At 34.9% G+C, this 23,586-nt stretch overlaps 2 protein-coding genes and 1 pseudogene across 5 annotated transcripts; 1 reads left to right on the top strand and 2 right to left on the bottom strand.

Annotated features, from left to right (window-relative positions):
* The first annotated feature begins 12,144 nt into the window (after positions 1-12,144).
* On the top strand, positions 12,145-16,450 carry LOC111279243 (Nucleotide-sugar transporter family protein). Of its 3 annotated transcripts, none has more exons than XM_022866215.2 (11): positions 12,145-12,482; positions 12,662-12,728; positions 12,878-12,979; positions 13,221-13,328; positions 13,738-13,769; positions 13,869-13,919; positions 14,496-14,557; positions 14,648-14,909; positions 15,136-15,401; positions 15,502-15,596; positions 15,873-16,450. In XM_022866215.2, exons 3-11 carry the CDS (start codon positions 12,896-12,898, stop codon positions 16,050-16,052), a joined length of 1,140 nt encoding a protein of 379 aa, XP_022721950.1. In that variant the 5' UTR covers positions 12,145-12,482; positions 12,662-12,728; positions 12,878-12,895; the 3' UTR covers positions 16,053-16,450. The 3 variants fall into 3 exon arrangements, with proteins under 3 accessions (XP_022721950.1, XP_022721952.1, XP_022721951.1); XM_022866217.2 differs by having other exon boundaries at positions 12,172-12,482; positions 12,873-12,979; XM_022866216.2 differs by having other exon boundaries at positions 12,286-12,482; positions 12,853-12,979.
* Positions 16,451-16,752: 302 nt separating this feature from the next.
* On the bottom strand, positions 16,753-20,211 carry NPSN13 (Putative plant snare 13). Its single transcript, XM_022866219.2, has 10 exons — positions 19,820-20,211; positions 19,427-19,519; positions 19,227-19,320; positions 18,927-18,964; positions 18,589-18,686; positions 17,976-18,055; positions 17,823-17,879; positions 17,648-17,740; positions 17,485-17,559; positions 16,753-17,065 (listed from the first exon to the last, which is right to left on the bottom strand). The coding sequence occupies exons 1-10, from the start codon at positions 19,897-19,899 to the stop codon at positions 16,970-16,972; spliced, it is 804 nt and encodes a 267-aa protein (XP_022721954.2). The 5' UTR covers positions 19,900-20,211; the 3' UTR covers positions 16,753-16,969.
* Positions 20,212-20,329: 118 nt separating this feature from the next.
* Positions 20,330-23,137, bottom strand: LOC111279678 (pentatricopeptide repeat-containing protein At5g66520 pseudogene; annotated as a pseudogene). The gene has a single exon (XR_016334550.1). The product of XR_016334550.1 is annotated as a pentatricopeptide repeat-containing protein At5g66520 pseudogene (transcript).
* Positions 23,138-23,586: the final 449 nt, after the last annotated feature.

Genomic DNA, 23,586 nt, shown 5'->3' with positions numbered 1-23,586 from the left:
TGACTAAATTCTTATAATCAAAGAATTACAATCAATCAAGGATTATATAAATTACATTAATACAAGATTTTGTTTCTTGATTTTTAGGGTCAACCAAATCCACTAGAAGGTTCTTACTGATCCTGTGCGCTTCTAAAAGATATTTTTGTGCACTTCTTCTCTTGGGCCCTCCGGATGTGGTGCAACCATCATACAGGCCTAGCCTTGGTCGTGTGGGTTAGCCTGTATGTTGTGGGGACGGTCTAGACTTTTTTGTAAAACCTTGTGCCTAAACCACTGCTAGTGTTCTTGGTGTACGAGCCTTAACCTCTGGTTCTGGTGCACCTGATGTGCCTGGCACCCTCGCTAAGAGCGTGACATATGTACCGAGCTCTAATTTGAGGGTAATCCTATAAATACAAAAGAGAAGAACAGTTAGAAGTAAAAGCAAATGATATTTCTTATGTTTATACTTCGATACACAAGTCAGCAAAGGTCAAGTAAAAAAAGAGATAAAGTTATAAGTTTTTTTAACCTGGTTTTATGGTGCCTAAGTCTCCATATTTATAGACAGGGTGAAGGAGACAAAATGGGACAATTAGGATAGGATCGAGCTAAGGTGGCATTAGAGATATCAGACTGACCTGACATGTTAGGTTGACACAAATGACTAAAATATTCCTGATAATTTACTAAAGACTGAAAGAAGCAAAAAGACTATTATGCCCTTTTGACCATTATATGCCTCTAACACTTTGTCTTTTATCAAGCGATCTAAGTATCATATCACTAAATTTATTATCGACATACATGGTATGGGACAAGTTGTTGCATATTTCATCAAAGGTCGACGTTGTAGAGGGAGGTTAATTTTGAACGACAACTAGCTTTGAGTCGTGGTCTAACCTGACGATTATCCGATCTCGTGCATTTTTTCAAGATGAGTGCATAATCAATTTAAAGGTTGTTGAGGTGACAATTGTCTGGGGTGATTCGAGATTATGGCTAGAGTTCACATAGCCATGGTGAGACTTATGTTTTCTTTCAAAAATTTAGGCTTGAGCATTTGTTTTGAACCTTAAGAGTGAATCAAGTTCTCGACTTGCCTCTAACAATTGTCTAATTTAGTTGATTCGATCTGGGGTTTATCTGATTGGGTTGGTCTGATAGTATTAGATAAAGAGAGAATTAGTTTAAACATGGAGGTTTAAAGTAGAAAGATGAAAATACGTCTACCCATCCATTCTTTGACATATGGCAAGGATCATGTCATCCCTATAGGTTGAAGCACTTCTATATAAAAAGGCTGGTAGGGTTTCAGCTTTTCATTTTTTACTTTTTTTGCTCTTGCTCTAACCTAAAATTTTTGAATTTCATAACTTTTTTACCTTTCAAGTTTTTTCTACTTTCACTTCAGTATGTATTTCTAGCCATGTCTTTTAGTATGAGTTTTAAAGAGGCTAAGAGCTATAAGGTAAAGGCAATAAGAGGTCAATAAGAGCAACAAGATGATGACCTGATCCCCCTATTATTGGAGGTCGTAACTATATAAAAATCGCCTATTAGTTTAATCTAATATCCGAGAAAGGGTAATGACGTAATGAATAGAATGCTTGGGTAAAAGACGAGCGAATTTTAAGCACTGAAGAGCTGTGTGCTTAAATCAACTTTGAACTTTAAAATTCACCTACTTTTTCTATCTCTCAGGCCGATCCATCTTCAATGGCTGACCTTCTTTCTTTTTTAAGTATTCTTTCTTTTGAGGTTCAATCTCTTTCACCTCTTACCACTTCTTGAAATCTCATCATTTTTTAAGGGGTTTTCACTTCGTCCTTCTTTCTTCGGAATCAAGCTACTTTCGTCCACTGTTTTTTCTCGAAATCTATCTTTCATTTTAGAGTCAGATACTTTTAATAAAAAAAGTTTTAAGAAGAAATAAAAAGAAGAAAGTACTTCATTAAAAAAAAAATGATAGTGAGGGGAAAAGTCTTGTAAAGTAGGACAAGCTCATTAAAGTTCCTATATATACTCTATGTGACATCGGTATGATCCCCAAAGATGTGATGAGTAAGCTAAAGTGTAAAACAAATCTAAAAAATTATCCTAACATATACTGAGCTTATCACGTTTGAGTTTTAGGTACTGTTTTTCTTTTTTTTAGAGAGGGTTACAATGTAATAATACCAAACTCTTCAGACCAGATCACTGATAAACTAGAGCCACATTAGCTATATGTATATTAAGATTCATTCGTGACAAGTCTGAGGTTTTTACTTCATCTTTTATTCATTTCAATTTTTAATTCTTATAATTTAATAATCACTTAGCTCACTTTTAATATTGTTCAGTAGATAATTTTTTTTATCATTCTTTATCAACATTTAAACCTTCTGCCTTCTCTCTCTATTCAAAGAGTTCTTTTTCTTAAAAAATATTTCAGTGATAGTAGGTGATTTTATATCATAGCTCGATTAAATAAAAATATTCTCATCGAATGTATAAGCTCAATAAAGAATTGGAAGCTACTTTTCTTATGCTTTAAAAAATAAAAGGCTAATAAAGATGTTGAGTCTAAGGTTGAGGCTTAAGAAATAAGAAGTACACCTGGTTCTTTTAAGGATGAATCAATGGCTTTCTCTATCCTTGATCTTTCAGATTGAGATAATTTTAGATTTTACAAGGAAGATGGAGCTCATTATCGATGCTCTTGGGCTAACCTCATTGGAAGTAATAAACAATATAAAGTAGAGGTAGGTCTGAAGTAACCTCATTGAGTTTTATTTTCAATTGATATTTCATCTAACTATTAGCTCAGTTTTACAGATATAGCTAAAGCTGGATAAGACTTCAATGTCGCCCTATACTAACATGCCCTAAGGCCCAATAGGGGAAAAAATCTAGCTTAAGGCCCCATCGTGTGAGAGAGACAAAGTGGTCAGCATTGCCATGCATTGTGTTTTTTCAGGTCAAAAGTTGAAGGCTAGGACAGGTTCGGACCTGTCCTCCGTATTAACACCAATGCGACTTTTCAGGCAAAAAATCACAGGTGAAGGTGTTATTTACTCCTTCTGAGAACCTTAAGGCTAGGGTGCTGAGATCTAGCTCAAAAAAGATAACTATAAAATTAGAGTTTGCTATAACAGATGACATCATCTCCAATCTTGATGTTGCTAGAAAGTTTTACAAGGTCATAATTCTTTTTCTTAGTGAGTACTTTCTGATCTTAGCTCAGTTTCTTTCTATTATTTTTGTTTTTATTTTTCTAAGTCCAAAGTCTTTCCTTACAGTCTAAAAGAAGTTTTCACTTTAGTTTGTGAAGAATAGCAGTCGAGCTTATGCTTATCTTACAATGGGGCATATAATGAAGGTTCTAAGAGATGTCACTGCCTTTATTAAAGAGAATATAAAAAGCTCAGAAGCACTAAGTAATTTCAGATCAAGCCTCACTGCATTTTACAAAAAGAAGGCAAAGTTGAAGAGAAAAGTAGATAACCTGGTAACGAAGTTAAAGTTGTCTCAGTAGACAATACCTTAGTCAAATCAATAAAAGAACAAGCCAAGTTGAAATTAAATGATGCTCAGGTTAAAATTACAAGGTTGAGGTTTAAGCTAGAGGCTCGAGACAAAAGAGAAAAAGAGCTACAGGTGAAGGCTGTGGAAGAGTATAAGGCCTGCGATAAATGTTTTTGGGTAAAAGTAGAGTTTTTTAGGAAAAATGTTTTTAGTGCTTTCTAGCTAGCCAAGGAAGAAGTGTAGTTCAAATTCTTCTCTTTCAACCTTGACTTTTTTTACATTGATATCAATAATATCATATTAGGGCCTATTCCGAATCAACCCAGAAAAGATGAAAAAGAGGATGAGACAAAAAAAGAAGAAGAAGATAAAAATCAAGCCTTGAAGGAAGAGCTATAAGCTATTATGAGGATAAAGAAGAAAGCGGTAAAGGTTGTTGACGCTGAGGTTTTTTCTCCGCTGCTACTGACGAGAGCACTCTCCTAACTACTAGTAATAAGGGTACTCTTTTTGTTGCTATTGCTGCTAATGAATGAATTTAATGTATTTTTATTTTTGTTTTTGTAAACTTTTTTGTATACTTTGTGACTTTGAGGTCGGATTTTTTATAAAGACCTTTCATACTTGAACTAATATACTTAGTTATGTTAGAATAGAAAAGAAAATTTTTTGGTTTTCAGCTCATTTTTATTATTATTATTTTTTATTTGCATTAGTTCGAAAATGGTTTACTAATCCAAAAGTAAATAGTTAGATTGTGGACTCATGTAGTTGTTTTAGGTCAGATTAATGTAACTATGAGTTCTAGGTTAAATTTTTTCAAATGACTTTAGATCACTTATAGACAGGCTTACTGAAGATCTGTGTGTGAGTTCAGTTAGAACCAATCTAATGATAATAGATCTTTAATTGCATTTTATATCCTTAAGACAAAATAACATATGTGCGAGTTTGATTTGCTCTGATATACTGGTAACTAAGTTGATTTGTATTTCACGTACTTGAGTGGCAGCGTCATTCATAAAATAGTACAAGTGTGAGATCAATTTATATCGAGCTACTGATAATAGACCTATAGGTTGTCTACATTTCATGTTATTGAGACAACATCATTATTGAGATTTTGTAATTTATAGGTTACGTCATGTATGACCTCTTTAACAATATACGATCCTTCTCACATTAGGGCCAACTTGCCATTTTGATCATCTACCCTTGAGGTTTTACTTTTTTAAATACTAAGTCACCCTTTTTTTATGTGTTTACATCAGACCTTTTTATTATAATAATTGGCTATCTTTTGCTAATAGGCTACAATTCGGGTCAGGGCTATATCTTTTTATTCTTTGACAAGGTCTAAGTCAACCTTAATTGTCTCTCCATTTTTTTGCTCTGATGTTAATTCAACTCTTAAGCTCAGTAAGCTGATCTCAATTGGCATTACAGCCTCTGTTCCAAAAGTCAAGTGAAAAAGAGTTTCACCCGTAAGGTCCTTTGCGGTTGTATTTAGAGCCTATAAAGCTCCTAATAGCTCATCGACCTATTTCTCTTTTACTACATTGAACCTTTTTTTAGAGCTTTTAGTATTATCTTACTTACAGCTTTAGCCTACCCATTGGACTAGAGGTGGGCAACCGACGTAAACCTAAGATTGATATGAAAATTTAAGCACCATTCTCTGAACCTTAGATTATCAAATTATTTGCCATTGTCTGTTTTTATGGATTGAGGTAGCTCGAATCTATTAACTATCTTTTTTCACACAAACTTCTCAATTTGTATTTTCATAATAGTGCCTAAGGTTTCAGCTTCTAACCATTTTATGAAGTAATCTACTGCTTCTAAGACAAATTTGCTCTGACTTGTGGCTGAGGTAAATGGTCCGAAAACATATATCCCTTATTGCATGAAAGGCCATGAGATTATAATAAGAGTGAGATTAGTTGAGAATAGATGTTGCAAATGGGTAAACCTTTGATATTTGTCGTATTTTTTCACCAGTTTGATCATATCCCTCCTGATAGTGGGCTAATAGTAGCCCTACCTCAGTATATTATAGGCCAAAGGTTGAGATTTAAAGTAATTCTCATATATTCCTTCATGAATTTCTTTCAGGTTGTACTCTACCTCTTCTTCATCAACACATCTCAAGTAAGATAATTTGAAAGATCTCTTGTATAATTTTTCCTCAATCATTGTGTATCGAGATGCCTTTTTCATCAGTGCCTTAGCCCGAATTCTCTCATCAAGTAACATTTTTATGGTCAGGTATGTCTTGATTGATGTTATCTAGGTTTTTTTTCTGTTATCTATCCCATGAGTTTATCTTTAGTGTTTCTATGCACTAGTTCTTCTACTAAAACTTGATTTGAGCTTTTTATTATTACTCTTAAGCCACTTTAGATAAGAAGTCTATTATCGAGTTTTTTATTTTGGTATCTTTTTCATTTTGACTTTTTTGAAACCAGTTATCGAGGCTAGTGGTTTGTCGAGGTATTTTCGAATTTCATATTTTTAAGCTCCGAACTCTTTATTTACCTGATCAACCACTAGTTGGGAGTCATTATAAATGGTTATATGTTAAACATTCAACTCGATTGCCAACCTTAGGTAGGTTATCAGGGCCTCATATTCTGTTTCATTGTTGGATGCCCTGAACTTGAATCTCAAGGCATATGAAAACTTTAACCCTTCTGAACTGATCAAAATGAGGTCTACTCCTCATTTTGGCTTGTAGTAAATTCGTTGACAAATAGTTTCTAATCGTCGTTATCCAAGATTTTTTTTCTCTAAATTTCTTTTTGATTATGCTAAGGTGAGCTCTACTATGAAGTCAGCTAGCAGCTATAATTTTAATGTTAATGTGAGTAAAAAAATACATATCAAATTTATTGAGTTTTACTACTCATGTAATTAGCTTTTTCGATATTTTAAGCTTCTATAAGACCTGCCTTATTGGCTGATCCATCAAGATATGGGTCATGTGGGCCTGAAAGTACAGCCTAAGTTTTCTTATTGAAGTGACCGTGGCATATGTCAATCTTTCAATACTACCGTAGTTAACTTTAGTCATTGTCAATGTTTTACTTACAAAATAGATTAACTGTTGTTTTCTCTTTTTTTTTTGAACTAAGACTAGGTTGACAACTTGATCTGTGCTAGCTAAATACAAGTATAGTGTTTCATCGGTCCTTAATTTTGACAGGATAGACATAGAGGATAAGAACTCTTTAAGTTCATAAAAAGCTTTTTGACATTAAGGAGTCCATCTGAAGTCAGAGACATTTCTGAGAGTTTTAAAGAATGGTAAACATCATTCTATCGATCTGGACATAAATCGGCTAAGCACGGCTATTTTACCTATTGGCCTTTGCACTTCTTTCACCAAGGTCAAAATTTTTATTTTTAGGATTGCTTGAACTTTCTTGGGTTCACCTTTATCCCCCTTTGATTGATCATATAGCCAAAAAACTTGTACAAGGTAACCCCAAAAGCACATTTACTCGAGTTAAATCTCATATTATACTTTCTTAGTTTGTTGAAAGTTTCTCTGAGGTCTTCTAGATGCTTGGTCAAACTCTTACTTTTGGTTACCCATATCGTCTACATATACTTCCTTATTGTGATTGATCTGACCTTTGAATCTTTATTGACCAACCTCGTTAGGTCACCTTTGTATTTTTCAGTATGAATGATGTGATCTTATAGCAGTAAAAGCTTTTCTCAGTAATAAAGATTGTTTTATCTTAGTCTTTTTTTTAACATCTTGATCTAATTATAGTTAAAGTATGCATCCATGAAGTGAGGAGGTCGTGCCCAGCATTATCATCCACTATTTGATCTGTGTTAGGAAGAAGTTGTCTTTTAGACAAGCTTGATTTAGGTCAATAAAGTTCATGCACATCTTTCATTTTTCGCTATGCTTTTTTACCATAACCACATAAGCAATCCATTCAACATAGTAAACCTCATTGATAAAGCCAACTTATAATAATTTGTTGGCCTCTTCCTTAAAAACCTATTGTCTTTATGGGATGAAAGTTCTTTTCTTTTGCTGAACTAGTTTGACCTCGAAATTAGTATGCAATATGTGGATCATTACTTTGGTATCAATCCCAGGCATATCGGATGGTGTTCAGGCAAACAAATTAGCATTTATCTTTTATAAGTTAAGTCAATTAGTCCTAATGCTGGAGCTTGGCTCCGATTTACACGTGTTTTTTAGAAGTATTGTTTTAGAACGAAATTATCAAGAGGTCTTTAGTTAGCTCGAGTCAATTTTCATCCAAGTTTGATTTTTAATTGATTATCTCTTTTAGTTCCATTAGGTTATGATCATTTCTTGCTAAAATAGGTCTCGACGTGATGATAATTATATTGAACAACTTATTAAGCGTATGAGTAGAAGTGAAGTGTACTCTTCATTTAATGTTGTGTTTTGGTCAGCATGTTAGCTTAGTCCAAGTAACATTAATTTTTTATGCAGGCTTAAGAGCTCGGTTACTTCTATTGTTGTCTTAAAAAATTTTAAAAATTTAAAAAATAGAATAAAGTTAAACTTCTGTAGAGTTTAAGAGCTCAGAGCGGCTTAAGAGCTCATTTTTGTGAGATCGACCTTATATTTTGTGCTCTCGTTGTAGATTTTTTGCTTTTTGTTAGCTTTTTGTGTTGATTTTTTTTTGTCTTCTACCTCAGTATTGATTGAGATGTTTGTCTGCTTCCCAATCCTACCTTTCATTGTTATAACATAACATTGTCATACTGTGGACTGGTCTCCCCAAACTTCTTTAACTCTTATAGGTGTTGGAAATTTCACTTTCAAGTAGGGAGTTGAACCTATGAGTAATATGACAAATTGGCTAGGTTTGCCTAATATCATGTTGTAGGCAAATGGGATATCTACCATCATGAACTCCATGACTGAAATGATCATTTTTGACTTCGTTCCTAAAGAGATTAAGAGTTTGATGTCTTTTACTGGCATCTATTCATTTTCAAACCCAACTAGTGTTGTGGTGATCGACTTCAACTGATATTCGCTGATCCTTATTTTCTTGAAATAACCATAGTACATAACTTTAGTCGAACTCTTATTGTCAAATAGGATTTTTTTGATCTCATAGTTGATACCAGGGCTGTAATCATTATGGCATCATCATGTGGTTGTTGGATCTCTTCAAGATCTTTCGAGCTAAACAAGATTAGCTCGTCTCTCTAGTCTTTTTCTTTCTTAACTGTGGTGTCTATCGCCATTACGAAACTTGGATTGAACCTTTTTTTTTATCGATGTGGAGCTACTTTTGTGATCACATTAATTACCCCAACAATTGGCCTGCTATTGTCAATTTGACCTTTTTTCTAATACAATTCTTTTTTTTGAGCATCCCTTCTTCGTTGATCTAATCTTCCTTCTTTGCCTCAAGTGGGCATCTTGTAATCATTTTTGTAGTCCCTTCTAAATTGGTCTTGTCTTATCTACCCAATAAACTTTTTCAACTGACCTTGCCTAATAAGAGATTCAATCTCATTTTTCAAGTAGACATAGTTTTTTGTATTATGGCTGCTGTCTTAGTGGAAAGCGCTTTTTTTTATCGGATCTCGCCTTGTATTCTAACTCAATGGCTTAGGCCATCTAAGGTCGAGATTTTTTTTTATTTACATCAACATCCTCTCATGAGAATTATTCAGTGCATTATAGCTTCTATCTCTACTAGGGCTTCTAGCCTTTTGTTGTCTCCCTTTTAAGGGAGGCTTGTAAAATTTTTTACCTTTTTTATGATCAAAGAAGAGGGATGAGGCTCTCTCACCTCAGTTTATTTTCATTGTAGCTTCAGCATTAATATATTTCTCTACTATTAGCAAAATGTTAGCCAAAATTTTTGGTGGCTTTAATGACAATGCTAACTTTAAGTGGTACTATTTATCATTGAGTCTATTGGTCAATGCAGCAATGTGGCCATTTATTCTAAGTCTTTGACCTGTAGGGCTTCCGTGTTAAAACGTATATCATAACTTTTTAAAGTTTCATTTTGCCCTTGATGAATTGACATTAGGCTTAAGGTTGTTTTGTTAACTCTTTGGCTACTCATGAATCGAGACAAGAAAGAGTGGCTGAGCTTTTTAAAAGTGGTGATTGACCTTGACTCTAGACTATTATACCAAGACCGAGATGGGCCTTTCAAAGTGGTGGATAGACCCTTGCACATTTGAAACTCGTCTACCTCTTGTATCATTATGTTAGTTTTATAAAGTTCTAAATGATCAAAGGGGTCAGAAGTACCATCGTATGTCTTAAAAGTTAGTGTTTTGAATCCCTTAAGAGGCACGACTCTGTCAATCTCTTCAGTAAAGGGTGAGGTTTCCAAAAATCTAAGTTTGTCTTCAAATGCTACTGGCTTTGTTTTCAACTCTTTCTTCATGGCTTGCATTCAAGCTTTCAGATCTTTCTTTGGTTAGGGTTCATAGTCTGTTTATTTAGACTTTTGGGTTGTGGCATGTGTAAAATTGTAGCTGGGGCGATGAGGGGTTAAATTGGTGTGCTCTTCTTCTCTAGAGGCCGAAAAGGCTTCTGCCTCTTCATAGCTATGCTGCCCAACAACAACTTTTCAGCCCGATATGACTAAGTCCAGAAGTTTGGAGAGTTGTGGTGGGGTTATAGTTTGGAGCATCTATTTTAGGGCTTGTATTTACTCAGTCAGGGCTTGAAATTACTCCATGGCTGGGCAGACAAAATGTTGACTTTGGTGAGTTTCTATTCCAGCCAAAATAGTTGTCTTTCCTTCCTTTTGGATTCTTATTTTGGGTGGCATTGTTTTGTGCTCGATTGTTATGAAAATGTTGGGTCCCCTACTTGGTGAGCCAAATGTTTGTATCGAGTTTCGACTTGAGGGCAATCCTATAAATACAGAAGAAAAGAATGGTTAAAGGCAAAAGTAGAGGGTGTTTTTTATGTTTCCACTCCGACGTGCAAGTCAATAATAGTCAAGTCAAAAAAGAGATGAGAAAGTAGAAATGAGAGAAAGGTATGAGTATTTTGAACTTGGCTTCATGGTGCCTGAGTTTTCGTATTTATATGTAAAGTGAGGGAAACGAAAAGGGAATAATTAAGACATGATCGAGCTGAGATAGTATTTGAGATGTTAGATTGATTTGATAAATTAGATCGATATAAATAACCAAGATACTCTTTATTATTTGCTAGAGATTAAGAAAAAAAAAGACCATTATGTTCTTTTGACCGCTCTATGCCCCTGATACTATGTTACTTCATGTTTGAATCATTGCCCGTTTAAAATGTGTAAAACTTTACTGCAAGAATCGATATATGCTTGCTTGCTGGCTCAGTAAATGACGACCAAAGATTTTCCAGTTTACATTGAGACAAATAATTCTTGCTTAAAGATTTGACATTAGGCACAAGGAACATAATTATTTTCCAAATCCAGATTAATTACACAAGAAACAAAAAGAAAAAAGAAATAACTGAAGCAACAAAGCAAAGCATGAAAGCATTAAACATTAAAAAATAAATAGCGACAGCCACAGGTTTTGTGTCGGTGTTTGGTGTTTGTATAAATAATCAAATGAAATGGTTTTTATTCCAAAACAAAAGTCAACATCAGACATTGTCTTGCATTTTATAGGTAATTGTAGTATAATATAAAAAAAGTGTTATTAATGTTCATCTCCCGCCTGCACCTTGGCAAATGGACCATGCATCATCCCGAGCATTTGTATAGAGTGAATGTATGGAAATGGAACCCAAGTTTGGTATTAGTGCAAATTACACACAAGACCTGGTCTGAAATAATCTAAATAGTTGTCTGAATATGCGAAAGTGATGTATTGGATTATATGCTAGCAGCAACGATTTGATCCCAATTATTAATGGAACCAACAAATGGCACAGTCCAATTATTAGTGTAATTAAGTAAACAGGAATCTTCTTTTTTTTTAGGCCAGAGTAAACCTGAGGGGACGAAGTTGAAACGCTCTACTCTAAAAACAGATTCCTATCTTGTTCTGGTGGGTTTCTTCGTAGTTAGCCGCCAACAATGTTTCTTGCCTGCCTATGATTCCTACTAACCAATTGCAATCATGGTTGAAGCTTCATTTTTTTTCTTTAGTTTACAACACCAAAAAGGAAACCCTAAACGTATACATATGAAATACTGGGATATCTATATATATATATATATATATATATATATAAGATAGAAATAATAAATAGGAACGGTAGTCCTTTCTTCCTTATAATTTCCTCTTTCCTCTCACCTCTTCCTGGTTCTTATACATGTACAAAATCTATTTTTGTCAAATTCATGCATGGTTTAAAGTACTTTGTTTTTTTTTTTTTTTGTTGCTAACTAATATTAATGATTTTTTTTGGACAATTTTAATAATAAGTACATGTAATTTCTAGTTAATGCTTAAAACACAAATTAACCTTAATAAAAATATTATTTCTCTTTCATATGTGTACTCACTAGTGTTTCATAGTTTTTTATACTTAAAATGTAGTGCTACTTATCCATAAATAAATGTGTAGTGAAAATAATTAAAAAAAAAAAAAGAGTTTCCATGATTTATCTGAAGTTAGTACTTGGTACTACGCAATTTTATTTCAGAATTGGACGACCGATTACCATTAATGTGTGTGTTTGTGTGTGATTGTGAGACGAGTCGAGGCTGGCTCTGCCATCTACGTAGTTTGGTGTTAGGCCGACCCAAACCCAAACCCAAACCCAATCCTCTGCCTCGACTATTTTCTTCCTTTGTATGGTAATATATTTTGTATATATGTATTTAAATAACAATTACGATTACAATAGAATTCAATTACTAGTAAATTCTCCAGTAATACTCTTCTCTCATCTCCATCTCCATTTCCATTAATTCAATCCTTGTTTTCTCTTCTCCACCTCCGTCTTTCCATAACCTCTGATCTGCCCAATTTACCTCTTTCAGATTTGCAGCCGATGCATCTGCCGGTAACTCTCTTTCTCTCTCTCTCTCTGAAACGGATCTCTGCCTCCGCATTTTCCTTTTCTTTCAAATTGCATCTTTTTTTTTTTTCATATATATCTTGTTGTTTGCTAAATTAGGTTAAAATTTAATCTTTTCTTTCTTTTTTTTTTTTACTTTATATATATATAATTTTCATTTTCAGGTAATACTATCCCACTACTAATTCAGATAATTTCACTGCTTTCTGATTTATTACACCCGACAAACTAGTAAGTACTATATCTTTTTTGAGAAAAAAATTTTGTATTTTTTTCCTGTGTTGACAACTTAAGACGATGGATGGTTCGCTGGACACTCAACTGTTAAGCTGTTTATAATTTATTTTTTTTTAAGAATTTTGTATTTGGTGAAAGGAAAGGAAAGGGAAGGAGCGAAAATGATAAACAAGCCACTTGTACTGACCTATCTCTACCTATTGATTTACGTTTTGCTTTCTTCCGGAGTTATATTGTACAACAAGGTACCATCTTTTTTCTATCTTTTGCTTCCTTTCCTTTTCATTGTATGTCAATTACTTTGACATTCTGCATTTTGCTTTCCTTTTTTTTTTTTTTTTGGGAATGGTTTCAATAATATCGTGTAAATAAAGCTGCTTTATTAAAAGATGATTGAGCTGCAAGTAAAGCAAACTATGAATTTTGTGTTTCATTTTCGGAGGGAACCATTCATCTACGTAATTTGCGATCTTCATTTTATTGCAGTGGGTTCTGTCTCCCAAATACTTCAATTTTCCATTTCCTATAACGCTGACAATGATTCACATGGCATTCTCGGGTCTCATTGCGTTTTTTCTTATCCGTGTCTTCAAGGTATGACATGCAACTATATTCATTTCCCCCCTTCATCTATTCTTCCTTCTCCCCGATATTGCTAAGTATACTAAGGAATTTCTTCATACTAAACTGGTGAATGCAGAACAACAGACTCCATCATTTCCAATCTCACCATTATATGCAAATAACTATAGGAATGAGAAGTTTGCCACAATCAGAAACTAAATATTGTTGTTGATGACATTATCCTCTTTTCTTTGAGATAGTAGCTTCTCAAAGTATTGGAATTGGACTAAATAGGCCCTTTTTTTTTCAGTGTGTATGTTACTACATAAGCAAAATCTAAAATTGAGAGCACTATCATCATATTTCTTTGCAAGGTTCATTTTCCATTGTTGTGCTTACTTGGTAATACATTTTCTTCTCCCTCGATCTCAACATGCAGGTTGTAGCTCCTGTCAAAATGACATTTGAAATGTAAGCGCATTTCTTTATCTGAAATTGCCATGATTATTTTCAATTATTGAATTGCTACAGTATCCATCTTCTCTTAAACAAATTTCCTTGGTGTTGCAGATATGCAACATGTGTAATACCCATAAGTGCCTTCTTTGCATCAAGTCTTTGGTAAGCACTTAACTGTCTTATATCTGAACTTGTTTGGTGTGTGATGTAGTATTTTCCTAATTAAGATGGTATGATTTCTCCTGTGTAATTAGTCATTTCTGTCCGTCACAAGCACAAGCATGCTGCTTGAAAACCTTTCTCATCATTACTGATTAACTTGTTACTCTGTATTGGTCATGCAGTAAGTAGCTTGAATCATAGTGCACCGACCCTTCCTTTGTGATGTTTCAGAATGTTTTTGTTGTTTTTGGTGTGTTATTGTTCCAGAATGGATCTGTGCTTGTCTTTCCTACAATATGTTAAAAAGTTTCTGCATCCGAAGTAGTTAGGTTGACATTGATTTGTTAAAATTAGAAGTTAAATTTGAATCCAATAAACCTAGATGATTAGTTTTACACTTACACCTTTATTTTATTGAGTCTCCTAAAGGTTTCTGCTATAGACTGCAAATTGCTTAGGATATAGAGCTTGTTGTTTCTTGCTGTACAAAATTTTGACTGCTTTGTTTTATATTTCTTCCCTTTGTAGATATTGTTTGCATGTTCTAAACATCGTTTTTTCCTGTTGTTGATACAGGTTTGGTAACACTGCCTATTTGCATATATCTGTGGCTTTTATCCAGATGCTTAAAGCTCTAAGTATGTGGAAACAAAGTGCATCATTTGATATCATTGCATGAAATCAATCTCTAATTCCAATGACTGACTATTGGTGGTTTTGTGTTACAGTGCCAGTGGCAACATTTTCCATGGGTGTTATGTGTGGGACTGACAAACCAAGGTGCGATGTGTTCTTAAACATGGTGCTGGTCAGCGTCGGAGTTGTCATTTCCTCGTATGGGGAAATTCATTTTAATATAGTTGGCACAGTTTATCAGGTTACGGGCATCTTTGCAGAAGCTCTTAGGCTGGTCTTAACTCAAGTCCTCCTGCAAAAGAAGGGCTTGACTCTAAATCCGATTACCAGCTTATACTACATTGCACCATGCAGGTAAAGTATTATAAGTATACCCCCTTTCTTTTGTTTCTATTTTTATTTTTAGCGCCTGCAACTTGTACTTCTTTGAGGAAACCGGTTTTATCATATGAGTGGCATCCCTAGTATATAATCTTTAACGTTGGATATATGTACAATATATTGCTTAACTGATGTTTTATTGTACTGCTAGACAACAATGGGACAACATATGATCTTTTTTTTGTCTATTTTTTTTCAGTTTTGTATTTCTTTTTGTGCCTTGGTGTTTACTGGAGAAGCCTGGGATGGCAGTTTCACAGATACAGTTCAATTTTTGGATCTTCTTCTCCAATGCCCTTTGTGCTCTGGCTCTGAACGTGTCCATATTCTTAGTAATTGGAAGAACTGGAGCTGTCACCATCAGGGTGGCTGGTGTTCTAAAAGACTGGATACTGATTGCCCTTTCCACCGTTGTTTTTCCAGAGTCTACTATAACCGGGCTCAATATAATTGGTTATGCAATCGGTACTTCACTCAGTATCATGCCATTACATTGGTCTTTTTTTTCTCTTGTTTCTTTTTTGAGAAATTAATTTAATACAAACTCTTTTTGTTCTCTATCCAGCTCTCTGTGGTGTTGTCATGTATAATTACATAAAGGTTAAGGATGGTCGTGCTTCTCAGCTACCTACAGATAGTATTCCAGAGAGACTCACAAAGGTTAGTCTTCTTAAAAAATCCTTGATATCAAGACCTTGTCAACATATTGTTTTATTGCTTGGGAGTAGAACTTTGTATCTGAAAATTTTTACCTATTTTAATGAAAGATAATACTATAACTAGTAAACAAACTTGCAAAGTAAAATAAAATGCAGATCCAATATTGAGATGATGTCCAAGTTCTAGAATAATCATAAATATTAAGTCACACTTTATAAGGTTAGAAAGAGATAATGTGTCTTGTAGCATTCATGATCTCGTGTCTTTTTAACACAGGATTGGAAGTTGGAGAAGAAGTCATCAGACATATTCACCCCCATTAGCACCAGTGATACCAATGGAGGAAGCGGTGGAGGGAACTTCAATGGCTCGGAATTGAATGATGAAGAGGCGCCTCTACTTTCATCAAGGCTATCGCATATCGGACGTTCACAACTCAGCAACCATACTGCATGAGTTATGAAGGCTCTAGTGCACAACGGTGAATGATGGAGAGCATACCATTTGGACAGAAAAGGAAATGCAAAACGGAGCCAGTTGACACGGACCCACCCTTCTAATTTAAAGGGAGATAGTTCTTTAGGAAGAGATTGATCTATTACACACTTAAAAGCAAAGAGCGATTTTATCGTAATTACTTTGATTTTTGTATCATGCATGCAAGATTATCACTCAGAGATTTGCGTAAATGGGTGACGAGATGAGCTTACGGTAATATAGCAGCTGATGCTTATTTGGATAGAATTGCATTCTTTGACCTCCGCTTACTGACATTGATATAACTCTTTTTGAATTCGCAAATGGTGGCAGTGTTATTATTATTATTATTATTATTATTACGTTCACGAAGTTAATAGTAATATGTACTCTTTTTGTTTAAAATAAAAAATAAAAAAGTATGCTTATGCCTACATGATTAAAATTCCAAGATGAGAAGAAAAAAGGAAAAAGAAAGGGAGAGGCAAGGCATATAAATTACCTGCATGGTTAACACTTCTGGTTGGGATACCAAAGATTGCATGCCTTCTAAGTTATGAGATGGAAATTCATACATGCATATTTTAAAAACAGAATACATCCCCCTCGAAGGGCTGTACATGTGGAATTCACATCAGAGTTGAGTTTGTTATTTCTAACACCACAACATATTCAAAAGTTTCATCGAAAGAAGCAGGGCATCTCATTCCAAATAATTCAATAACTGCTCCAACATGATTTACAAAGACAACCCTCAGGCAAGAAATCCATGATAAAAATTGGAGAGAGAAAAAAATCGATACATCCCTCAAACAAACAGTACCTTTCGAAAATTCCCACTCTCATCCACTAGAGCATACGTGGAAACCTCTGCCTTGATTGAATTGACCAACTCTTTATTGCAGGTCCCTTAGATATAACAATCTCCTTGAAGGTGCTGGAGGTGCCAATCCAGGAATATCTCTGATATCTTTGTTGTTTGGATTGACAATCTGAAATTTTCCACGTTGCAATTACAAGATGGAAATTTTGCACAGTTCTATGACAAGCATTGCTAAGAATGCATGTAAATCTAAAGCATTGTTAGAATGCATGTGAATCTACTCTTTTTGTACTTAAAAGAACACAATTACTGAATTGCTTAGGTTTACTCCAAATAATTAATCATAGCCTGTTTTGACAAACATTTCTCAAATTGAAAGCTTCTATCCTGCCATACCACAAAAGAGATGGTAGTGCAGTTGAATGTGTTTATGACAAACAACCCTGGAGGTCAAGTACCCACAAATATTTTGTTTTTCAAAAGCTTCATTTTCAAATTATACACCAAACATGCCTCACAACTTCCACAGCAATAAGTCAGTAACTTTAACAGGCTACAAAAGTTGAAATCAATAAGCGAAAAGAATACCTTCACAACTATGATAGCTATAACACCGCAAACGATAAGAAATAGAAATAGCATGATGCATTTATCAGTGGCCACCTGGAGGGAGAAGAAAGATTTGTAAATATGGCAGAAAAATAGTCAAATGGAACAAAAGTTGCCTTTAGAATGTTAACAATCAACTAACCTGCCTACCAATCTCCTTCACCAGCTGGGATGCCTTTTTAATTGAGAACTGAATTGTATCCAGCTCATTTACAATACGGCCCATTTGTTCAGTCTGTATAACTTTCTATCAGTATATGCAACACAACTTGAAAAGAAAAAAAAAAAAAAATCAAAGACCACTTAATCCGACTTACTTGACCCTTTAGGGTAACAGCAGTTTGAGTTCCTACTTCAACTGTTTGTTCAACAACCTATTAACCTCAAAGTAATGAAAACACCAAAAAAAAGAAAAAAAACACCGAAACAATTAAGCTGAAGCATGCACAATTGTACAGAAAGCTGTTTACCTTTTTTGTGCGTTCAATGGCCTGATCAGTCTCATCCATTGTTTTCATCCCATGATCAACAAGCTCTTGATTTGACATTGCTGTGGAGCAAGCCATGCAGTACTAAGATAATTTTATCCAAAAGTACAGATAAGCTCTATGTTGAGATTCTGTTGTTATAGCTTCATCATTTCCGTCAATATCATGGGATCAAAAAGCACAGATAAGCTCTATGTTGAGATTCTGTCGTTATAGCTTCCTCATTTTGGTCAACATCATGGATTAGATTGATTATGGTGTAGCATCCAAAGTCATGAATGCTTAGTAGCATTGTTCACAAACTTATGAGTCTACCATCCAACATTCTAAGAAGACTTCACATCCCAATTTCTAGACAGGAGTTGATTAACAATCCATATGGCATGATAAAATCCAAAATCAACTAAATCAGCATAACTATAATTGATACAAGATACTTGGTATTAGAATGTATTTACATATTTCAAATTAAAAAAACCCCAAGAGAAGGTGACAAAAGCATACCCAACACTTTCATAACTAAGAGTCTTCGATCCCAAGTAAATATGCTATATAGATCAAAACTCAATGGAAGGACAAAAGAAGTAGGTCTTACACGATGCCACTTTAACATTATCATCTGCTGTAGGGTCACTGACTCCAGCTCCCATATCAAAGAGTTCAATTTTCTTGTTACCATGGGTATTCATGTATCTGCAGTTATACACAAACAAAGCCATGAAAATTACATCAAAAAAGCCAATCTCATAGAAATTTACTGGCTAAATTCTACGACTCAAAAATGGTTTCATCCTACATTAGGAGTGGCAATTTTCAGACTAAGCTATTCTCCAAACTTCACAACTCAACTGGCACTATTCTAAATGAAAAATTGAACTTCAGAAGGCAAAACTTAAACTTCACCACTATTGCCTTTAAAATAGGCAAACTTACGTTTTCCTAAATGCCACATAGGAATTCAGTTCTTTGATCTGCAAAAGTAAGGTAAAAAGAAAACTTAGATTAGAAGCCATAAAGAAAATATATTAAGGGTGATAATTCTTCCACCAATAAACTACTGCGACTACCTGTTTCATCCCCCTCCACCCACCAAAGGCATTCTACTTCCCCAAATTTATACATTTTAAGATGTGATCCTGAAAAGCATTTGATGATGCTACTAAAACCACTCTATCATGCATATGCCTTTTATTGCCAATAGTCAAGAAAAGTAAGGTTCAAAAAAGAACTTGCCATAGACTGCTTCTCATCATTGAGTTGCTTATTCACTTCAGGAGGATTTCTGCTTTCCTCATCTTTAATTTCACGATCAAACTCCTTGATTAATCTTTAACAACTCATTGAAGTTAAGATATAAGAATGTATAAATAAGAAGAATCAAATATGTCATTTACTCTTAACTTTATGTGAAAAATACAAAAGAAATGGCAGACCTTTTGCATTCCCTCATCTTGGCAGTGAGCTCTTCCAGCTGTTTGCTTTGCCTATTGGAATCTTTGATCTTATCCAGCCTCTGGAAGCCATTTCTGAAAGCAATTCATCATAGTTTTACAACATTTATCAAATTTAACGCTGGAAGGACAACCCTAAACAACAAAGTTGAAACCTTGTATCTTTTGAAGGTGTTAGAACTTCAAGTTACATGTGATAGGCTTTCATGGGATGCATAATTTGGAATTAAGAAACATTAGTGTGAAAGACTGAGTTCAGCTGAGCAGAGGTGGTAGACCCAACCTAAATGCAAGTAGCAAAACAAAGTGCTTTGGTTGGTTGTTTTGATTGCCTAAACAATGTTTACTAAGTTAGGTAAAGTTTCGTAGACATACGAAAGAGCACGAAAATTATCGCGAATTTCACCATGGATCTGCTCCAACTGAGGGTTCATCTGCAACTCCGTGGTGGCCATGTCGTCCGCAGATTCTTCAATTTCAATTCCCCAAACGTACTTCTCTTCTCCTCATGCAACCGCTTCACAAAATTCTACCATACCCACTCACTCCTTGACGCTCGATTTTTTCAGTTTTTTTTTTTTTTTTACAAACTCTCTTTATTTAAAAAAAAAAGGAAATATTTTTAGGGTTACAAAGACCCAAAAAAGAAAGAAAAGGATAGTATGACTAACGAGAAAAGGAACAAACGAAGCGTGGAACTGTAACCAAGAGAGAGAAATAAAGAACCATTGTCTGTCTGCTCTATTATGTGTGTAAACAAAATATTTGACTATCGCAAACTACGCACTCCCAAAAAAATTAAAATAAAAAAATAAATAAAAGGAATTCGGTCCGATCAATTTTGAACCGAGTTCACTTGAGTTTTTTTTTTTTTTTTTTCAGAGAAACTCGAGCTATGTACCAACTCCGATGGACGGATTTATTTATTTTAGCTAAGCATTTTTTAATGTGTCTACTTTTTAAAAATATTTGTTTTAGTAAGACGTTGGTACGAAGAATTAACAATGTATCTTTTGTATTCCTAGTATGAAATGAGATTTAAATTGTAAATTTTAATTAAAAAAAAAAAAAGAATCCCAATATTACTATGACTTTTGTTTGTAGTAGTAAGTAACCATTTCCAATAATTTTACAAATAATAATAAGTAGATTGATTGAAGTAATGTAATGGTAATGGATATCAAACACTTTGTCCCACCTCGAGCTCAAATGACATATGATAACATTCATTTTCATTTGTTTTGTTAGCTTAAAAAATTTTACTAGTAGATTAGATTACATTTTTGAAGCTAACAAATCAAATAAAATGAATGTTATCATGCGTCTTCTGAATTCTGATATTAGGAGGTGAGATAGGTGTTTGATATTCATTAACATTTCATTACTTCAATTAAACTACTCATAAAAAGCATTAGGTTGATAGATAACTGTTAATCCCAGATGAAAGATGATGGAGAACTAGAAGAAAGTTGTTGTTAAAGACCAAAAAAAAGTCTTGCTCAAATCAAATCTAACTTCACCACCCTGTACTACCAGAAATCTTTACAGGAACACTCTCCATCTTTGAAATGGTGAAACCGATTCCTGTCCCTAACAATTATTTCACGATCAAAAACCTTTGAGATAAGCTTGCTAGCATGGTGACAGCCTTTACAAACTCTAAGATTTTTTGTGATGCGAAATGTTTCCCCTCGTTTAGTCTTCAACAACCCCAAGGCAATGGCAAGCTTCTCACTGTGATAGTATGAAGGATTCTCCCTCTCCTCCTCATCAACATCATGCATTACTCCTTCAGTACTGTCCGGAACACACCCAACTGATCTTATACATTCCAGCATCTCATCAACTTTGGCATATATCTCTTTAGTTTCGGGGTGCGCCCTTCCTCCAGCAATAAATTCATTAACAACACCTTCCAATTCAATGACAGAGAAGCCAGGAACCTTCTTCACTCCTCTGTCATTCATCATTCTCCTCACATTACCCACATCTTCCCATCTTCCGGCAGTGGCATATAGATTACCCAACAACACATAGCGTCCACTATTCTCTGGCTCCAGTTCAATTACTCTCTTTCCTATCTGCTCTCCCAACTCAATATTTCCATGGATCCTACAAGCCCCAAAAAGAGCACCTAGTACACTTACGTCAGGGCTCATGGGCATCTCATCAATTAATTTTTTTGCTTCATCTAGTAATCCAGCTCTTCCCAGCAAATCAATCATGCATCCGTAATGCTCCATTCTGTGTTCAATTCCATGAACTTCATTCATGTAAAGGAAGTAATAGCGGCCCTCCTCAACCAACCTTGAATGAGCACATGCACTAAGGATATTCACAAAGGTGATGTTATCGGGAGTCACTCCCTCCTTCTCCATTTCCTTGAAAAGTGCAATGGCAGCCTCTCCCTTTCCATGCATTCCAAAGCCCCCAATCATGCAATTCCATGAAGAAATCCCCTTAGAAGTCAGACCTTTAAAGGTTTCATAAGCTTTCTCCAAGCACCCGCATTTGCAGTACATATCGATAATAGTTGTAGCAAGTTTTGCGTCGAGTTCAATCCCACTGTTTTGTATATAACCATGTATCCATTTGCCTTGCTTAAGAGCTCCTAAACCTGTACATGCTGACAACATACTAGCTGCCACGAACTTATCCAGCATCACCTTCTCAGCCTTCATCCTATTAAACAAAGCAAAAGCCTCGTGGAAGCGGTTGCTCTGCACATAAGCAGCAATCATGACGTTCCAAGAAACGGAATTTCTATCCGGCATCAGCTCAAAAATCTCAAAAGCCCCGTCAACAAGACCCAATTGGGCATACCCACTTATCAAAGTGGTCCAAGAAACAACATTTCTTCTAGGCATCTTGTCGAAGACTCTCCTAGCATTTTCTAAAGCCCGAAAATTTACATACATATGAATCAAACTATTTAGACAAAACCCATCTGCAGCAAACCCGAGTTTGAAGACGAGGGCATGGATTTGGGTGCCTTCTTCAACGGCATTATCAATAGAACAAGCTCTTATAAGAGAAGGGAAGGTGAATTTATTAGGAAAAACAGAGTCATGCAACATTTGCAAGTAGAGAAGGATGCAGCGGGAAGGTTCTTGGCGTTGCAAGTAGCCTCTCAAGAGGATATTGTAAATGAAAGCATCAGGCTGAGGTAATATATCGAACATGTGCAGGGCATAGTCGAAATCTCCGTTTTCAGAAACGGCACAAAACTTGATGAGGCGGCCCATGGCATCATTGTCAGCGGAGAGGCCGAGTTTGATGAATTGGCCATGATGTTGCTTGAGGTGGGCCATGGAGGAGCATGTTTCCAGGACTTCAAGGGGTGAATAGGGTGGCTTTGATGAGGCAGCACAAGAGAGTGGAATGGCTTGAAGGAGCTGGCAATGGAATGAGCTCATATCTAAAAACCTAAATTATTGCTGCATTTGCATTTGACACTCGCAAAAAATTTCCTTTAAAGCAACTATCATCACTTAATAATCTTCTTTGATATTTCACGGTTCACACCACCAACCATCTCTATTTCTGTAATAATATTATTTATTATATGTCAGTCTCAAACTGAAAGTCTCAAGGTCCACGTTTGGAGAACAGAGGCGAGGAGCAAGAAGAAGTCAGTTGTGGTTCATCTTGGACAGATTTTTTCCAAAAATTTTATCTAAATTTTTTCGGCTCAGCCTTACTTTTTACCCTTTAGGCCTTAATCTTAACCTTAAAAAAGGAGTGGGTATAGCCAAACGGGCCATAAACACAACAAACGGTTTTGGGCTTCTCTTCAACTTCAAGTGCCTTTTAATTTTATTAACGGATCAAACAGGTTGGTTTGTTTTACGTATGTATGTTGTTAAAATAAAAAGTTGGGACAAAGAAATAACATTATTCCTTTTAAATCTTATTTATCCAGAAACGAAAAATAAATTTGTAACATCATTCGGCCAAAAAAAATAATAATAATAAGTAGCATGCATGTCGACTTACAGACATGTATATGTTGAGAATTGTAAATAAAAAATGTCAAACAATTAGTAACACACTCAATTTATATTACAATTGAGTAATGATATTGATAATTTTTTGTTTTTACAAAGGTCAAAATTTGAAATAAGAAAAAGAGTTACATCTAA

This window comes from Durio zibethinus, chromosome 27 (genome assembly GCF_047325235.1).
Source record: "Durio zibethinus cultivar Kanyao isolate XHJ-2024 chromosome 27, ASM4732523v1, whole genome shotgun sequence".
NCBI lineage: Eukaryota > Viridiplantae > Streptophyta > Magnoliopsida > Malvales > Malvaceae > Durio > Durio zibethinus.
Note: the sequence above shows the minus strand (reverse complement) of the source record. Positions and strands in the feature narration are given on the sequence as shown.

Bases quoted from the DNA above. Each gene is read 5' to 3' on its own strand.
- LOC111279243 (XM_022866215.2), top strand. From the start codon at position 12,896: ATGATAAACAAGCCACTTGTACTGACCTATCTCTACCTATTGATTTAC. The intron at 12,980-13,220 runs GTACCATCTTTT...ATTTTATTGCAG, and splicing joins GAGTTATATTGTACAACAAG to TGGGTTCTGTCTCCCAAATA. The intron at 13,770-13,868 runs GTAAGCGCATTT...TTGGTGTTGCAG, and splicing joins GTCAAAATGACATTTGAAAT to ATATGCAACATGTGTAATAC.
- NPSN13 (XM_022866219.2), bottom strand. From the start codon at position 19,899: ATGGCCACCACGGAGTTGCAGATGAACCCTCAGTTGGAGCAGATCCAT. The intron at 19,321-19,426 runs GTCTGCCATTTC...GAGTTGTTAAAG, and splicing joins AAGATGAGGGAATGCAAAAG to ATTAATCAAGGAGTTTGATC. The intron at 18,056-18,588 runs GTAAGACCTACT...CTTGCTCCACAG, and splicing joins TAATGTTAAAGTGGCATCGT to CAATGTCAAATCAAGAGCTT.